Genomic DNA, 19,405 nt, shown 5'->3' on the forward strand with positions numbered 1-19,405 from the left:
TTTTAGCAGAAGTGAGATGGCAAGGGCCCAAACATGCGCGCACTAAGGCCCTCGTATCCAAGCCATTTCAAAGTGGAAGCACGCGCTCGAAGTCTTCAGTGCACACGAAGTCACTAAATATCACACTGACGCTAGTTTTCTTCAAACCTTCTCAGGATGTGTGCCCAGTGTTGTGATCAACTGGACCATGGCAGGCAAATTCAATAAGAGAGACCCGAAGGAAGTTACAGCTATTGTTGAGACAGTTCTCTTTTGCGGGCGGCAAGGTGTGGCTCTCCGTGGACATAGTGACAGTGGTCCCATGGATTCAAGCACAGCTCCTCTACAGATACAGGCAACTTCAGAGCGCTGCTTCGCATGCGCGCGGATTGTGGCGACCAGATCTATAAAAAGCATTTGGAAAGTTGCCCAAATAAGGCCTCATATTTTAGTCCAGATGTACAAAACCACATTATAGAAATCTCTGCTGCAATCATCAAGGGCATAGTCGCAAAAGTAAACGCTGCAGGCTGCTTCTCTACTTGCTGATGAAACGACGGATGTTGCTGGTATCGAGCAGCTTACTGTTTGTGCAAGGTACCTTAATAAGGATGCGAACGGAATCGAGAAGTGTTCTTATAGGCTTGTGCCAATTCACGACCAAATGGCCGGGCCCTCGCCGACACCATCATAAGGCTCTTATAGAAATGGGAATTAACATGCAGCATCTCTGTGCTCAAGGCTACCATGATGCAAGTTCGATGGCCGGCAAAAGAATGGTGTTCATGCTGTTCGTGAGAAATATCCAGCCGCACTCTATGTACTCACTGCGCATTGTGTGTGCGGCATGCGGCATGCCGTTGTGGGTGCGGCATTGTGTGTGCGGCACACACATCTAGTTGTGTGTGTGTGTGGCATGCTCCATCACAGACATCCGAAACTGTTTTGGGACTCTGAAGGCGACGTCAGTCTTTCCCGTAAATCTTCTAGCCGCTCACACGTTTGCGTAAAATGATAAGTTTGAGCTGTCCTGGAGTCTGCAAGGCAGCGCCTTTTGGGACTATGCGAAACGCGCTGGGCCGAGAAGCACGATGCTGTGCTTTCATTTGTGAGCCTCTTTGAGCCGTTGATTGCAACACTAGAGGAGATTATGTTTAACGGAAATGGCGAAAGTCCAGTGCAGGCAAAGAGTCTAATGTTGGCACTCTTGTCACCAGCATTCCTGTAAGCCTGCATGTGACGGAGCACGTGTTGGCACTGACTTTGCCACTGTCAAAGAAGCTGCAGACTAGGAGTATCGACATGAGCGCTGCCATTGACGACATAGAAGCGGTACAGCAGACAAATGAAAATGACCGCAAGAAGGCGAATGCTTCTTTCTCAAAAATATTTGCACAAGTGCAGGCATTATCAGAAAAACTGAATGTGGAGATCACCAGCCGTCGAGCCGGTGTCCGGAAGCAAAACCTTGTGAGCAATGCATTCGAAAGCGCGGAAGAATATTTTCGCAGAACCCTGTTCATTCCGTTCATGGACCACGTACTAGCCCAGTTAAACCAACGGTTCGAAAAACACAGGCACTTCTAAAGGACTTTTCAATAATTGTACCATCCGCAATACCACCAATGCAAGATGATCGGGAGAAAGGAGCAGAAAATCTCCTGACCGTTTTTGCGCATGACGTCGAAACGAGGGCTGGTTTTGGAGAACTGCGACTATGGTGGACAAAGGTGGGCGAACAAAGCAGCAAACCAGCGCCCCGTACTGGAACCGATGCCCTCTCTCATTGCGACAGCAGTTCTATCCGACTGTGACAAGCTACCCAGATTCTAGTCACCCTTCCAGTGGACCACTGCCAGCTCAGAGAGAACGTTTTCAAGCATGAGGTTACTAAGAACTACTTACGCTCCACGATGTCTGAGGAACGCATGGTTGGCCAGGCACTTCTGTAAGCCCACAGAATGTCGCATCAGCGTGTCGGAAGTCCACTGACCGTTTCGCTAGCTTCCTCGCCGTGTCAACTTGGTCCTTTTGATACCGAGCAGGACAAAATCAGCGCAAACGAAAGGAAAGACCTGCTGTTTCATAGTTCAGGTCAATGAGCCCGTATTTTGACGCAATATTATTGTTCACCACCTTTTAAAGCGTGAGGATTTGTACCTTTTAGCAGTTAACACTGTGACCTAATATAACATAAGAATACGGGCATCAGGTGGACATTACCAGCCAATCGACAGCTTCACCTTGTTCACTGAGAGGCGGCATACGCGGCGTTACCAAACAAACTTCAACTATTGGGAAGCCGTACTAGCAGCATTGTTTGTTACTTTCATTTGTCGTTTTTGTTCTTCATTGCTTTTTTGAACTAGAAGCGGCAACCCTCCTTTTATATTGAGTGCACAATAGCGGTTCGCACTTTTAAAACAGTTTTCAAAATAGTTTCTTTCGTTATTTCTGCACTCTTCCTTTATAGTTCTGTCCACATGGTGCGTCCGAGACAGCAGCTTGGCCCAAGGACATATCAGTTGGGCATTATGTATAGTGATCATTGCTTAGTTCCGTTTATTGATTGCTATTTAAATGTACATTTGTGTAGTTTTGCGTAGCATACTGCGCACTGTTTTCCGGTGACTTATGTTTTGCCCGTATTCGAGGTGTACTTTCCCATTCTTGCTTTTCCCTGGCCGCATCATTTGTGCAAAAAGATGAACATTTTGCGTAAACAATCTACATTAAAATATTTGATCTCGTCCTGGTTACTTTGTGAACTTCATTTTTTTTGTTATCAGGCGCTTCTTCAGTTCAAAACTGATGCAGTTCCGAGTTTACGTGATATTTGCCGTACCTGTTACACACACAAAAAAAAAATATTGAAACGGTTGAAGACAGCTATTCCTGGAAAGATTTTGCTGGCATGCGAACATAATCTTTTTACGAAAGAAACACATTTCTTACTCGTTCTTAACAGAGGGCAGCATTCAAGAAGTGATTTGCAACATCTAATACAAATTGTCACTGGTAATACATGTTAATGGTAATTCCAGTGACAATGTATGTACATGGTAATACATGTACATACCCACGCCTTTTTGGAAAATTATGAAACCGGACGACAAAACCACAGTCTCTCTTTGTGACACTTCTGGATCCCCCGTTGCCGATTGCGACGTTCCATCCGTCAACTCTGCATTTTGTCCCGTCTTTACTAACGAACCTAACAACGAACTTCCTGATTTTCCGCATTTTGCTTTTCCGCCAATGCCAAAGATTGAATTCAATTCAGAGGGAATTGTAAAAGTTATTAACCAATTAAAGAACTCTTCGTCATGCGGTATAGATGGCATAAACGCCAATATTCTGAAAAATACAAAACATGTATGCAGTTCCATACTGTCAATCATTTTTCAGCAGGTCACTCGACACAGGTGAAGTCCCATTAGACTGGAGAGTTGGGAAGGTCTTTCCGGTCTTCAAGAAAGGTGACCGCTCATTTGCAGGTTACTACCGACCAATCTCGCTCACTAGTGTTTGTTCAAAGATCATGGAACACGTCATCTTTTCTCATGTTGCTACATTTTATCATCCGTAAACTTCTTTCACCAAAACCAACATGGCTTTCGTAAAGATCAGTCATGAGAGACCCAACTAACATTATTCCTGCACGACATTCACCTTCATATGGACCGAACATCCCAATTGACACACTGTTCTTAGATTTTGAAAAAGCCTTCGATAAGGTACCCCACTCCCGTCTCCTTCTAAAAACCTCGCGTCTAAACCTTCATCGGCATGTTTTTAACTGGATTAAAGCATTCCTAACAAACCGTAAACAATTCGTGCATGTAATGATTACTCCTCCGACCTCTCCATGTCTTGTCCGGCGTGACCCAGGGTACCGTCCTAGGGCCTCTTTTATTCCTAATATACATTAACGATATTCCGCTTTCCGTTGAATCTAACATCCGTCTTTTTGCTGATGATTTTGTCCTCTACCGCCCTATAAATAACCCCACCGATGTCTCCCCTCTACAGCATGACCTCTCACGTATTCAGCAGTGGTGTACCACCTGGTTGGTGCCCCTTAATGCGAAAAAAAAAAACATTACTAATTTCTTTCCATCGTCGCCGAAACCACACGCCGGCTACTTACACAATCAACAACTGTCATATAGCTGCTACTGACTCGATTAAATACTTGGGTGTCCATCTTTCGAGTGACCTATCTTGGGGCGACCATATAAATCACATAATTCACTCCGCTAACCGCGCTCTCGGGTACACACGCCGTAACATTTCCATGGCACCACCTTCCGTTAAACTACTCGCTTATAAAACCATTGTCCAGATCAAAACTTGAGTATGCATCTGCTGTCTTTGACCCCCCACCAAACTAATCATATCAAAATTCTTGAGTCAGTAGAGAACCGAGCAACCAGATTCATTGTTTCAGATTATTCCCGCGACTCGAGCATCTCCGCCCTCAAATCCCAGCAAAAACTTTCTACCCTCACTCTTCGTCGTCGTATTGCACGTCTCTGCCTTTTTCACAGATTCTTTTATTCAACCCCGGGGAAAAACCACTTCATCCAGCCGGTCCATCGAGGTCATCGCACAAGTCATCCAAACGCTTTGATTCCGCCACGTGCCCACCACACCTCATTTCAGCAGTCCTTCTTTTTGCGCGCCGCCCGAGACTGGAATGACCTTCCGAACGAAGCAGCAGTCATCCGCGATTTCGCGCGCTTCAAAAATACCACCCAGGAAGTAGACTCAAGCAAATCCACCTTCATCGATACCGCAATTTTCATGTCACCCACCCCTCATGTAAAGTCCCATACGGGACCTTTGAGAATATAATAAATAAATAAATAAATAAATAAATAAATAAATAAATAAATAAATAAATAAATAAATAAATAAATGTTATTCATATACTTAGTCGTTCTAAAAATTCTATGAGGACGTCGCGCTGCAACGTGAGCCCCCCCCCGAACAAAATTCCTGGCTACGCCACTGATCCCCACGTCATAAATAATTTATTTCGGCAACACTATTTCTCCTTCTCTTTATATCTTCATTTCCTTCTCTTCCTTCTCTTCCTTCCTTCCTTCTTTCTTTCTCTCTGTACTCGATCTCAGGGTTATTACAGGCCACGCCATAGCGGTGAGTAGTGGGATCTGCCCAAATTCTGTGGAACATACCCGTTAAGAAGATGACAGTTTTCTGCGATCGACTCACAAGAAATGATTTGCTAAATAGCTTTGCTGTTAAAACTCATTAATTATTTTAAATGCGGAGCATTGCTTAGTCGCACCTGCGGCGTCGGCCACCGTCCACACCCCCACTGCGCATGCTCGGCCCGTCTCGTGCCGGCAGCAAGCCTCTCTTCTCCCTCCCTCGCATGCTCGGCTCGTCTCGTGCCGGCAGCAGCTTCTCCTCTCTCTCCCTCCCTCCCTCCTCTCGATCGAACGCGGGCGGTGTGTATATAAGCGGCGGAGCGCGCGTTCGGAATTCAGTCAAAGGCGTCTTTACTTGGCTTTCGCTTGACTTGACGCTTTGCTTGACTCGAGTAGATGCGATGGAAGCAACAGTACCTTCAATCAGCGTCCCACCACTCGTTGAAGGCAACGTTATCCCACCCTCACCATCGTCGGCGTCAACAACAGCAAACAACGCAGAAGACAAGGCTGAGAAGAGACGAGCATACGACGCTGAACGCAAGCGTTTGAAGCGAGCTGCGGACTCGGAACTTCGTGCACGAGAAGCTGCTGCGAGAAGGCAACGACGGGCTGCGGATCCTTCACTCGGGGAACGAGAAGCAGCTGCGAAACGGCAACGACGGGCTGTGGATCCTGAACGTCGTGCTCGAGAAGCAGCAACCGTTCGTGAACGTCGAGCAGCGGATCCATCACTCGGGCAGCGCGACGCTTCTGCGAAACCCAATTACGCAACATTCACGCGATACCCCCACCACTCTGCGACGCATTTACTCGAGTTCCCCCCGTGGGAAGATGCGGGTGACATTTTTTTTAATGATTGACTTCAGGGCGGGTGCTTATATATAAAGTTGTAGTGTGTACCAATTTATGGCATACCAATTTTTAGCAATCACAAAAGTTACACTTAGTTCAGATATCGTGATCGAACTTCAAGGGCGACATTGAAACTCATCAGTCACGGCGCGCACGAAGAGCGAGGGACTGACGAAATTTGAATAAGGCGCGCCGCGACAGTATGTTACCTAGTCACTAGTCATCTCCTTTGCCCGCGCATCGCCTTACCTGTGTGCATAGTGTTTGGTGCTTATCTGCTTCGTTCGAACTGTGCGCAAGAAAACCACAGTATTGATCATTTCTTTGTCCGGGAAGCATAAAGTTAAATAACGAGCTTTTGTTAATTAGGTCGCCTCAACGTAATTTTAGCTGCGCGAAAGTATTTTCGCCTCGACATAGCTTCATGTGCGAAAACGAGAGAAGCCTGACTGTCATGGAACTTCTACGCAAACTCCAGGGGCCGTAGCCAAGGGGGGGGGGGGGGGGTTGGGGGGTTCAACCCCCCCCCCCCCCTCGAAATTTTTCAGTTTTGCTTGCGTATATAGGCACCGCACACGTAACAACGCAGGCACGAACATACATAAAGTATGTTTGAACCCCCCGAAAAAACATTTCTGGCTACGCCCCTGCAAACTCTCTAGTGTGTAAAAACACCCTGTATATTATACACATGCAATATTGAAGAATTATGAGAAAAAGTTGAACCCCCCCCCCCCCGCTAATAATTAATACAACCTACAAAGTTAGAGGACTGGTCCTAATCGGCCGTTTCTGCCACCCAATCTACAATTTTTCTTCATAGAACTTTTGGCCTAGCTCCGTCGGTTCAAAGTTAGTTAATTAAGCATGCCTAATTAGGAAATAAGGGTAAAATAAGTGTGGCTACTCCATACAATAGTAAGCACCATGCAAGTTGGTCGCGTCGATCCATCCGGTGCTGTCCGACATATTTTTAACTCGGTCTAAGAATAGCTGGGGGCACCCTGCATACATTCATACGTACAAACACACACACGAACATAAATAAGTGGTTTTATGGTTATGAGCTGATGTTGTACAGTTGATATCTCTGGCTTGCTATTTAATATGTTTATCTTACCTGACCATAAATAAGCATGTTTCTTCGTGGCCCGTAGTCGAACTTCCGAGGTCGCGCAGAATTTATGAGCTGCGTGAAAGGAACCACGAAAACACGCTTAATTATCATCGCTTAATCTGCTCTGCGTGGTTCTTTTATGGCGCTACAGCGCACTTTTGGCATTTAGGCCCTCTTCGAAGTTTCTATAACGCCGCCTATTCACCTCACCTGTGCGAAGTGTACGATATTCTTGGATGAGGTGCCTCCAGGAAAGAAATGCAGGTAGACAGGTAACCTCGTCTGCAAAGTGAAACGTCATCATCTCTATTACACGAAACGAAACAGATGCTTACAGTGGTATGCGACAAGCGCACAGACGTACGGTCGTATGTTTCTGCTGGCTATAGGAAAGGTAGCAGTGCGATTACATTGTACAGACTGTTTTCCCATGATGTCGCTGTAGTGTCCTACGAAGGACGCTTACTTATCATGTACTGCAAATGTGCGGCGTATCTTATTGCGATAGTAATTATATGTAAAGGGTCGTCCACATCTCAGGTGAACACCTGATTAGTGCTCAAGAGCTCATAATAGGTTATGTTTAATAAACAATTCGGCAAATTATTCTTTTCCTTATCGACACCGTGATTAGACGTCATATAATGGACATTTCCCTCGTGAAGTGGAGTAAACGTTTTAGTGTTACCTGCTTGAATACGAATGAGATGTTTAGCTTAGATGTGGTCGTCCCTGTAAACTCGAGGCGCATTTGTGCCGTCGCCGTCATGTTCCATATAAAGTACAAATCGATAATATCGCGCAGCACGTCGTATATGTTATCTGCGAGTGAAAGCGTGCAAGGGCTGCCGATAGTGGCAGCTTAAAAAGATCAATGAGCCCGACAATCTCCGTTGCGCGAAGGCGCATGAAGGGGTGCCCGCATCCTTAAAAGTTTTGAACAAAGTCAAAAATGTTCAAGCAGAACCTCGCAATGCAAAATCGGGAAAGGGCAAGAGGCTAGCGGTGATTCCGTATATTCATGGTATTTCTCACCATATAAAAAGATTGCCGACAAGTTCATGTTGATGTACACTTTTCCTCCAAAAATAAGCTCAACAGCTTGTGTGCCAGAATCGATAAGTTGTCCACGAGTGTGAATATGTCGTCTAGGGGAACGTGCGCAGTCAAGCACCGCATGCCGTTTGTCCCTTGCAAAAACAGTGTTGTTTATTCTATTCCGTTTTCATGCGGTAAGGTTTATGTGGGGCAAACGGGGCGCTGCCTCAACATTCGCCTGCGTGAGCACCATAGCTCTGTAAAGGGTGCGCCATTCTCCCATTTGTCTGCCCACTGTGCCGCCTGTGGTTGCACCCCAGAATTCTACCGCACGACCACCATTTTTAGACACGCGGATTCTGCATAAGAGAGATAGCTGAAGCCTTCGCTATCTGCAAAAAACGGTGACACGTGTGTCAGCGCACCGTCGATTTCTTTACTTGATTGCGAGTTAACGTACTTGGAGATGACATAATGATGGTACTAGAGCAGTCCTTTGTCATGTGCATAGGTTGCGTGCGCATTTTTTGTTCTTTCTTCTTCTCCCTTTCTATGTTTCGCTTGAATAAAGCATTCAGTTGTCAGTTCAGCGCTTGTGTTGTCTAGTCTTTCTGTGTCCTCGTCTTTTGCGCTGTTTTAATATGAACGCAAACCAACTAGCCCAACTCTCCCTTTTGGTGCCCGAGGGGGAGCCTGCGTCGCTCGGGGAGAAACTGCGAACTATAATAAAAATGGCGCGGTCGCATCCGGTGACGCGCAATGTATCTCGCAGAGATCAGCCGAGGGTTCATACCCTTGTACGTGCGTGCTCTGCTGTCATCGTTTGCTTTACGTTGGAGCCATAGACAACACGAAGGTCGCTTCGCTCTCTGTAGTGACCATGTTCCAGTACGCCGGAGCTTTGTAGAGCTACTCCAGATCGGATCCTAAGACAGTTAGCAGCTAGCCTTACTTCTCTTAACATTACACATTTTAACCTCGGAGCTGTTTAGGCCGGCCGTAATCTCTCCAACGCGAACAAAAATACTATGCGCCGCGATGTCATCATCGCGCGTTGCCTAGCAACCGGTTGCACAGCTGTGCGCCTGCGTCGCTAGCCCATACACTACTCCGCCACTAGCTCGCCTGCTTGGACACTGCGCGCAACCGCTCGGTCGTGCCAGACGTGACGTCACGGCCAACCGCGCATGCGCTCCTTCGCTCAGTATAAAGCCGGCGCACGGCGGCGGCGCGCGGCTCCTGACGCAGACATGGGGAGATCGAAGAAGGATCGCACTACCGACGAAGAAGCCGATCACCGGGAATCGGGGCGCGTTGCCAAGCGAGACTGCTGGACTAGACTCGTTTAATGTAGTCCACGGCGTAGTACGGCCATAACGGCGAGAGGCGAATGTGCTGGACTCCACTGTTACTTGGCGTCACTTGGCATCACTTCGTATAACTTAGCATCACTTCGTAGAACCAGCTAGGAATCGATCAGCTCCGCTGTGCCTTTAGCCTTGCGCCACTAGTGCAAGCTGCAGTGCCCGACATTTTGCTATCGCCTTCATTGCTTTACCCTTGCGGTGAAACTGGCATTTGTTTTTTTAGGGATTCAGGTTCACATTGTCGTGGTCATCACTGAAAAAAAATATCCCTATGTGATTCCACTGTGAATATAGCACATTGAGAAATGTGACGTTCATATAACGTAACTTTGTTGTTTCTGGTATCGACTGAGATTAAGACTATGTCGCGTTCCGGTCAATATCTCTCCCGCTTTAAGTTTCTTGTTGCGTGATATCGTGATTAAACACGGACAGGCTCTAATAATTTTTATCTAGTCTAATAGAGCACAAGCTTCTGCAGCCTCAAATCGCAACTACAGTGCCGTTTCCAAAGCCCATTGGTTCAATTAAGCGAAAGAGTTAAATCGGCAGAAAGTTGAGACGGTTAGTGCTATTATCTGAAGCATACTTTCGAACAAGTGGTCTGCCTTCTTTATCATTAAGCATTTTCTTTTACTGTGCATATTTCATATGACAAAGAACTCATGTTCATCAACTTGATGCTTCCCTACATACACCGCCTGCCGCGCGATCCTTGGTCCATACTTCTTAGTGTGCGCGCCGTGGAAGAAAAGTTTATCGTCATCGTTATCGCCATAATATTACCAGATAGTTAACACACGACGGGCGTGTAGAACTCAACAGTCAAAGTTGGTAGTCTTATTTCTTCAATATAAGGCCGCAGCTTGAAAACTTACGCTAACCAGATCAGAACACCTTCCTTTCACGTTTAAATTGTCTACAGAATGAAATATGTCCTCGCTCGCACCTCATTGATGTACTTGCTTCCCACGTTGCCAACTTTATCAGCGAACCACGAGCAGAACGCCCGTGTGGGTAGGGCGCATAGCTTGCTTGTCCACGGCATGTAGAAGGCGCCTCGCTGTAACACTTCCATCAGGAAGGCTTCGTGGCCGTTCGTCTGCGCAGTGATGAACGAACAGCATTGTTTTGACAGTCGTGCTGTTCTAAGTCAAGCCTGCGCCGTCTGCATGTCTGTGAGGTGTCACGAAGGTGACGTTACCAGAAGGGGGAGTGTATAAGGTAATAAATAAAACAAAACGAAGCTCGAAATTACGATGATGATACTGTTTTCATGGCGTTGAACGTGCCGGGTTTTTTTATTCCGATGGCTAAGAAATTGACACTCAAGGCGCAATTTTTGCCGTCGGCATCGGCGTAATCGTGAGGTTCCGTAATAAGTTCAAGGACGATAACCTCGCCTCACGCACCGTATGTTGTATGCGCGAGTGAAAGCGTGCGAGGGGCAACCAACGATCGCTGCGCAAGCAGAAAGGAAACGCACCGGCCATCTTCCGTCAGCCGAAAGGCCCATGGTGGGTTGCATGGTTGCATGGTGGGTTGCATGGGCTGCATGGCTCCGGCAGCAGCTGCGTAGTTGCACCGGCTCTGCGCGGTCGTGCGAGCCTCATGTTGACAGGAGTTAGCATACGGCTCATACTCCTGTACCCGCTGTGTTCTCACAGCTCCGTTCGCGCTGAAGTTACAGGGAGCACAAAGATCTCGCTTCGCTAGCTACAAAAGCAGGATTCCTTAAGCCAGCGTTCTGCTCAGTTACGTCAGGTCGGGTGCAATAGGTGTTAGCTGCTAGCATTACTTATAAAATTCCAATTGGTTACTGTAGCATGCATTACTTCGCCGTTACGGTGAAACCATGGTATTTCATCAACGGAATTGACATTATTGCCCGAATTGTTAGCGTACACACGATCAGCGCTGCCACACTGTGCCTATGCAATCGACTGAGGAGAAGGTTGCTTTCGCCTTCGAGTCTTAGGCGAATGCATATGGGGTCATGCGACTTTTTCTTAATCGACTGGCTGTGTATATTCGTGAACCTGACGATTATTTTTCGGGCTGACAAGCCGCCTCCAATGGACATTACTGGATTCGTATAGACATATAAGTGTGGGGTTGAGGGAGCAATCTGACATTTAAGCCTCACCATGGGTAGTCACCCTTGAGCGTTTATGGTACGTGCTCACCAAGTATTTTCAGCGTAGGGCGTTAGCACTGTGAACATAGCGAGGTCCACGTGCGACAGCTTGTTGAAGGGGGCCAGCGCGGCGAATGCCTTCACCCTGCATGCGCAGAGGTTAATGTAAGGCACCTCAGATTCCACGCTGTACGTCAGATCTCAATTTTGCTATTTTAGTCATGACGTTTCTTTAGTTTGTATATTATCGTCGTCACTACCTCAAGGCACGAAAAGGAGATGACGTTTGTAAAACCTTAATTAAAGTGGTTCCACAAGTCCAAGAAAGAAAGAAAATTGTGACAAGAAATTCCAATTTCAAAAAGTAAAAATGTGTGACCACAAACGGGGACTTTAGTTGCAAATATGAAAAAAAAGCTGCCAATAAGTGCGAATTCTGGCTTCCCGTGCTTCGGATACCTTTAAATAATTTACAAGGACAAGTAACAAATTTTGTTCACACTACTTTCTTTACAAAAAAAATATATTATTGGAAAACTTCAAGCAGGTAGGCCTAAGCAGCCGTGCGCTGCGCGATCTGCGCACCTCTGTTTTGTTTGTTTTGTTTGTACACCCAGCCGCTGATGTTTACTTCTGCTGCTCACTCTTGGAGTACGGGTAAGGGACACCGTGGACGACAATGTGCGCGAGTCTTCAAGGACGCTGAGCAGTTGCTGTTATGTAATTTGCTTAAGAAGTCATGTCCATGAACCTGGACGCATGTAGCGAAGAGGTTGTAGCCGAGTACTCACCGTTTTCTTAAGTGTCAGCTCCACCTTTCATTGCCCACTCCTTCCCCACCACCTTCATCCAAGTTCAAATCAATGATTGAGTTGTCGACCAGTTATTTTAACCTTGCACCTTCCCTGCCTCGTAAGATATGTACTAACTGGCCCAACTAGCTTCGTAAGATATGCATTAACTAGATAACTAGCCCAAGTACACTTCAATAAACAAGTGTGCAATACAAGCGTACTTATAACTCACCTTTCGGTTGTATTCGGGCCTTTCGGAGAGCATGGCGAATAGCATGAGCGTGCCTTGTGATACAGCCACGTAAGGAATATCCTGCCGCTCCGTAGCTCGAAGCACGTAGTCAATCTGAGCCGGAAGGTCCAGCACGGCGTGTTCGTGAAAGCTGCACACGCGCGCACATGTGCTCGTAAAAAGCGAGACATTGAACACCTTCAAGAGTGGCACTAATATAATCGCAATGAAAGGCTACATTTAATAGTGGAATTTTACTGACCTTATCACGTCAGTAACAAACACCATTCAAAATTTTGACTAAATGACACGTGCTTGCCCTCTCCTTCTCGACCTTAGTGGTTGGGGAGTGTGTACGAAGCATACACATAAACCCGCATAGGCAGACAGTTGAAGTGAATTGAATTGCACCTTTATTTTCATGGGTAATATATGAAGGATGGAGGGAGTAAAAGCTGCACTAAAGTAGCTTGACTACTCCCCGCTACCTAAAAAATTAAGGTTCAGAAGTAGTGGCACATCAATAAGCAGTGAAAAATAAGATATACTGAAATGATATTGTTACTAAGTACAACAGTAAAAATCAGAATTATACACAATCTAAACATAAACAGGATGCGATAGTTATTATGAAAAACATCACGAACCGAGAATAGGTTATGTATACGTGCGTTACAAAAACGTAGAAGTCGGTTACATTGATACAAAAAGGGCACATTAAAAACTGTTGATGGGCAGCCGTTATGTACGGGGTAACTTGGAACATTATACATATGTGTTGCTACACATACACACGCTAATGTATGCAGGCAAGACCTCTTGTCAAATCGTTGGCTCTAGTGACATCCCCAGTTCAAGGATTTTTCAACGCTTCGTCAGAGCTACTCACGAGAAGTTCCAGAATGCCTTAGAGCGGACCTTGAGTTTTTTGTGCACCTTGCCGTAGCTGTTTCCACGCACGTTTCCGATCCAGACATCGTACTGCTTGTCCGCCATTATGAACCCTGCGTCGCGGCGAATTGAAAGTCTTACAATCCTGGAAAATTTTTGAATGCAAGAGCGCTTAAACTTGTCCTTGGAACGTGAAAGAGGATAATATAAAAGTTCTGAAGTCCTTCCCCTGCCAGGAAAATAGAAGCAATCCAAGCTTGGTGTGTTCATGCATGACCTACTACGTTTCTTTCTTTCATTCTAACGCATTGCGATATGCTTCCTCCAAACCTTTTCCTTCCTCCATGGCAGTGATTGGACCTTCATCCATGTGCTTTGCAGCGCAACGCTTGAGTTGCTACAGGCAACAACGACAGTCATGCGTTCATATACAGGCAACAATGAAATGCGTCAACGTGAAATGCCAAGTGACCTTGATAATTAACATATCAGAGATGGCTGATCGCCGACAAGGCCACGAGCATCAGTTATTGAAAAACGACAGGCGCCCCTTCGGGGCCGCATTTCAGTACACCCGCCGGGTTTTTTGCGTACGACACCGCCGCCACAACCGACATAGTTTTAGTGCCGGGGACCCCAAGCCACCTGCGTACGTAAGCCCTTGCGTTCTTTTGTATTCTCCGTGGATGCGGCTGGGAGTACAAAGGAACGCAAGAGCGTGCGTACGCAGGTGGCTTGGGGTCCCCGGCACTAAAACTCTCTAATAGTTCTTTTGTAATAATATGTATGTATGTAGTCTATGTAGTATGCGGAACGCAAGAGCGTGGTTATCAGTGTATATATCATAATCATCACCCTGGAGCACCTGGAGTAGGTGGCTTGGGTCCCCGGCATGTCAGGCGAATAGCCAGGCAAACATCTCCAGCTTTTCATTAAAACATTTCTCTCTCTCTCTTACGAGTCCAAATCACGAATGATTTATGAAGCACACCGTAGTGTCTATGAGGGCTCCGGCAACTTCGGCTATCTGGTGTTCTTTATATATCATAATCATCACCCTGTGCACTGACGTCGTACAGTACCGGGCCTCTAGCATTTCGCCTCCACCGAACTGCGACAGCCGCGGCACGAAACGAACCCGCGATTTCTCTCTCTCTCTCTACGTCAGCCAAATCACGCGGAGCACACCGTAAGGGCTCCGGCAACCACTGCGGCGGTGTTCTTTATGGGAGGAGGGAGTAAGAGCGGAAAGTGCTTATAGTTAGCGTTGGGCGCCCCGCCCGACGGGAACTCTAGCATTATGCCCTCCACCGAACTTAGAAAGGGCATATATTTACTTTATTACTGCCGCGGCACGAAACGAACCCGCGACTTTTAGAGGTGCTTTACGGAGCTAACTTTTAATAAGAACAACCACTGACAATAAGGACAGTGGGAGGAGGGAGTGTTATTAGTAGTAATTGTGATATAAATGCAAGGAAAGTAACTGTTAGAAAGTAAAGTTGGGCGCCCCGCCCGACGAAAAGATAACTTTGCCGCCGGCAGGGACCGAGAAGGTTATGCCCGTCCCTGAGAAAGGGCATATATTACCTTTATTACTGGCGGACAGTTATCTTTTCGTCCATTTCTCGAACGTTTACTCTTTTAAACACTAAGAACTAAACCCCTAACTAAGGACAGTTAGGGGATTGGCATTATTAGTAGTAATTGTGATATAAATGCCTATTAGAAAGTAAAGTGGACAAAGAAAAGATAACGAGCCCTCAGCCGGCAGGGACCGAGAAGGTTCCCTTCTTTCATTCAAGCAACTTTACTTCTTCACGTCACAGGAAACACTTCCGACACAGGGTATCAAAGCTCGGTATTTTTTTTTTTTTTGTCGATTGCCTATTAGAGGTGTCGCCGTTCTCCGCTCGGCAGCAGAGTTCCCCTTCTTTCATTCAAGTTTGCTACATTTAGTAGCAGAATTCCGTTGCGCGTCTGTCATCCAAACGCCGCTATTTTTTTTTTTTGTCGAACCATGAGGTGTCGCCGTTCTCCGCTCGGCACCCGTGTGTGCTACATTTAGACTCTCGCGCGTCCGTTCTTTTTTTTTGTATTTCTCGATGACGCCGCTGAAGCGAACTGGAGTGACACTAGTCACTCTCGGTCCGTTCTTTTTTTTGTATTTCTCGAGTCCAGTTAATCACCGGTCTTCGACATGGAGTGACGATCGGCGACATGGTAGACCCGTCGCCTCCAGTCAAAACTGAGTGCGGCTTCGCCGTATGTCGAGCACGGTTGCTAGCCGTCGCCTGTCATATCTACGTGCAACTCTACAAACTAAAGGTAGCACTTATAGCAGCGGTAAACTGCTCGGCAGTGTCGGGGTACAGTTTCGGTGAGATCCACTTTTCAATAGTGTCGGGGTAAGTTCCAGGTGATTTAAACATGCTCCCGTGGGTGGGTGGTGAATCGTTAAACTATCTCCCGTGGGTGGGTGGTGAGCGGCTAGGCGGATGTCATATTGAACAAGAAGTAGAGATCTATCTATCTATCTATCTATCTATCTATCTATCTATCTATCTATCTATCTATCTATCTATCTATCTATCTATCTATCTATCTATCTATCTATCTATATCTATCTATCTATCTATATCTATCTATCTATCTATCTATCTATCTATCTATCTATCTATCTATCTATCTATCTATCTATCTATCTATTATCTATATCTATCTATCTATCTATCTATCTATCTATCTATCTATCTATCATCTATCTATCTATCTATCTATCTATCTATCTATCTATCTATCTATGTCTGTCTGTCTGTCTGTCTCATGGAGGAAAGAAAAAGAAAGGAGGGATCATTACGTCACGGAGCCAGCCTTGGCAAGCCAACTCGTTTTGAAGCCAGCAGTATCGGCCCAGCACGTGACTTTTTTCGTCAAAGTCATGCAAGAAATGAGATTTGCCGAGACTTTGGCTATGGCGCCCGGTAGCTTTTAATCGAAGCGCGCTCGTTCGGCGCAGACCGGCTGCTCACGGAGGAGGTTCAAAAACAGAACCGCACCGGTAGTACTCAAACCTACCACGCGCGCGCTCTGGCGTTTTCATCACGTGTTGGGCCGACACGGTGGGCTTCAATCGCGTGACGTAATGCTCCCTCCTTCCTTTTTCCTTCCTCCATGGTCTGTCTGCCTGCCTGCCTGCCTGCCTGCCTGGTCTGCTTGAACGAGACAGGTATCGGGGCTCACCAAGCGATTGGTCCGGAAAATCGAACACGTAGTTTGAGGAATCTCCGACCAGTCCGCTCATAAGGAGGACAGGCTGTGTCTTCGAAGACGAGCCAGGGGGCTTGCCCGCCCTGCCCCAGGGTATGCGGTGCATCTCGATGACGTAGCCGTCGTCGGTGACCACACTGTGACGTTCGAATGGGTATCCCTTGCGCGTCACCAGGGTCTCCTGCAGGAGGTGTTAATGTTCTTGAACATTACTATATTAGATGTAATTATTTATCATCTAGTGAAGGCATATAATAAGATACATACTTTAATGATGAATGTAGACCTAAGACTACTATTACTACTACTACTACCACTATTGCATGCTTCCTCTGATACGCGAGTGCTACATTGAATAATATTACCAATGATAATGGTATTACATGGTATAATGGTATTATGATAATGTTATTACATGGGTAAAAAACGACTGCCAATAAATATTTTAGCAACGTGATTCTACATTTTTAAGAGTACATGCATATCTGATCCCCTATTACAAGGAAATCATGCGGGAGTAAAGCGAATAAGTGAGTAACGGAAAGATCACAGCGGAAAACTAGAAACGCATATATCTTGAAAACATTTTTAATTCGATGCTGCTCTTACGCCTATTAAGTCTTCTAGATGACTCTCTGATTTATAAAACTATCCTTCAATCATCAAATATTTTGGACCTTTAGACTTACTGTTCTCTTTCTTTAGAGCGTTCCTCTCCGTCAACGCAAGTTAAGTGTATTGGCTGCGTGAGAACATCAGCATGTTTGCACACTCTGCTAGGGGCAGGGATTTATGGCGCGTTTTATATGCAGAGACATTACTTTGCTGGATAGCAGGAAGTAGCAAATCTTAATTTTCACCGGCAAACGATGGCCTGTTTAACACCTGGTGTGCTATCGTTTAGAGAGTATTTTCTTGCTATAACTTTTTAACTAGTACTTGTCGCCGGGCGCGTTGGCCCTACAGCTACATTTCTAGTACATTAGGCCCCTTCTTTGAAGAACCGGTTGTATGCTGATCTTTCTTTCGGCCTTTTGCCTCCTATTCATTCTCAATCTTGTTTCTTGTTCGCTCAAACAAGTATCACTTATGCGAACTACTTACTACTGCACAACAGCAGCAAGAACGACAATAGTAATAGGGGATAGCGTGCGTTAGACGAACACACCACACCAGGCAATTGTCGCCACCAGAACATCCCACGCCAGGATGGTGGGCGCTTCAGAACACATCACACGATGATCGTATCCCCACCAGACCACGCCACAGCAGGCTGGTGTCCACACCAGTACACACTAGTGTAGTGTTGAGGACTACAGTGAACTGGGCTAGTTACTGCTTCATTATGTTACAGCACGACAAGAACGTGGAAAAAGCTAGGGCACGTCATGTGTCCCGTCGTGTATGTGCCTTAGCTTTCTCCTCGTTCTTGTCGAGCAGTAACATAACGAGCATCGTGTGATGTGAACACCGAAACACACCAAAACACCCCAAGCCCACTCTGGTGTTTTTTCAAATGGGTAATTGTCGTCATATGCCAAGACTAGCCGAGATTAGTCATCATATGGCCGACACTAGCGAACATTATCAGCCATGTAGCCAGCATTAGGCGTCATGTTGACAATATCGGCAGTCAGCGTGCTTTTGTGCATTAGCCAACACTAGCTACATCGGCCAGCACTAATCGTCATTCAGCTGCTATTAGTCTATACTAGCCGACATTTGCTAACATTAAGCCAGCGTTAGCAATAACTTATGCAGCATTAGTCCACACTAGCAGAACTGAGTCATCATGAAAGCCAACACTCACTAGCACTTGCCTATCCTAACAAGTGTGGTGCTACGCGATAAATGCGGTATGGTCTGGTAAGCACTGATCGTCTTTCACCGCTCATTACTACCCCCTTAAAAGGTTACCTTAAGATATGAGCTCGCGCATGATATTCAGCTCGTTATGATGCTTACAATGTCGGTGATGTCAGGATCTTTGCCGGTGTAGAGCCGTGATGTCTTCGGCACCAGCCGATCCACGCTTTCTCGGCCTCCGCCAAGCGCCACGAGCGAGGCCATAACAGGGACGAACCGCGATAGCCGGCTCGATTGGGTCATGTCTGGGCGCTCGTTCGAGTTTTCGGACGTTCTCCAGCACGCGCTCTAGCGGACGCTACGTCGACGCTCAAATATCACCCCGGTAGCCTCGTTGCAACAGCCACCGGCGGCACTCGCAGGCTGTCGATGATCTGAATGATGTGAGGGCAGCTGTCTTGCGTGCGAGACGGACTAAGCGCACTTCCCCGTCACCTACCTTGCAAAAAGAAAGTGATTAGAAGAGCGCTACTGCGTTGTCATGGTTCATCCTAAGCGAACATGCCGGGCGCCCCAGCAGTAGTTATCTGAAATACACAAAAGAAAACTCAATATATGTACACGTCATACCCGTGAATGCGATGCAGTTGCCGGGCGCGTTCAAAGGACTACCGTATATCGGTCCCTCGAAACGCCCCACGTAGAAATCTGTTAATCTTGATCTGTTTTCTTGCGCATGAAG

At 46.4% G+C, this 19,405-nt stretch overlaps 1 protein-coding gene across 1 annotated transcript in view; it reads right to left on the minus strand.

Moving 5' to 3' along the window:
- The window catches only part of LOC119403412 (lipase 3), a 92,202-nt gene extending 73,236 nt beyond the window's left edge, over positions 1-18,966 (minus strand). The window contains exons 1-5 of the mRNA XM_049418317.1: positions 18,823-18,966; positions 16,831-17,038; positions 13,586-13,700; positions 12,697-12,847; positions 11,020-11,123 (exon numbers count right to left, since the gene is read on the minus strand). Of these exons, the coding sequence (XP_049274274.1) occupies positions 11,020-11,123; positions 12,697-12,847; positions 13,586-13,700; positions 16,831-17,038; positions 18,823-18,966 (722 nt within the window). The remainder of the gene's footprint in view (positions 1-11,019; positions 11,124-12,696; positions 12,848-13,585; positions 13,701-16,830; positions 17,039-18,822) is intronic.
- Positions 18,967-19,405: the final 439 nt, after the last annotated feature.

Source organism: Rhipicephalus sanguineus, chromosome 8, assembly GCF_013339695.2.
Source record: "Rhipicephalus sanguineus isolate Rsan-2018 chromosome 8, BIME_Rsan_1.4, whole genome shotgun sequence".
NCBI classification, from domain to species: Eukaryota; Metazoa; Arthropoda; class Arachnida; order Ixodida; family Ixodidae; genus Rhipicephalus; species Rhipicephalus sanguineus.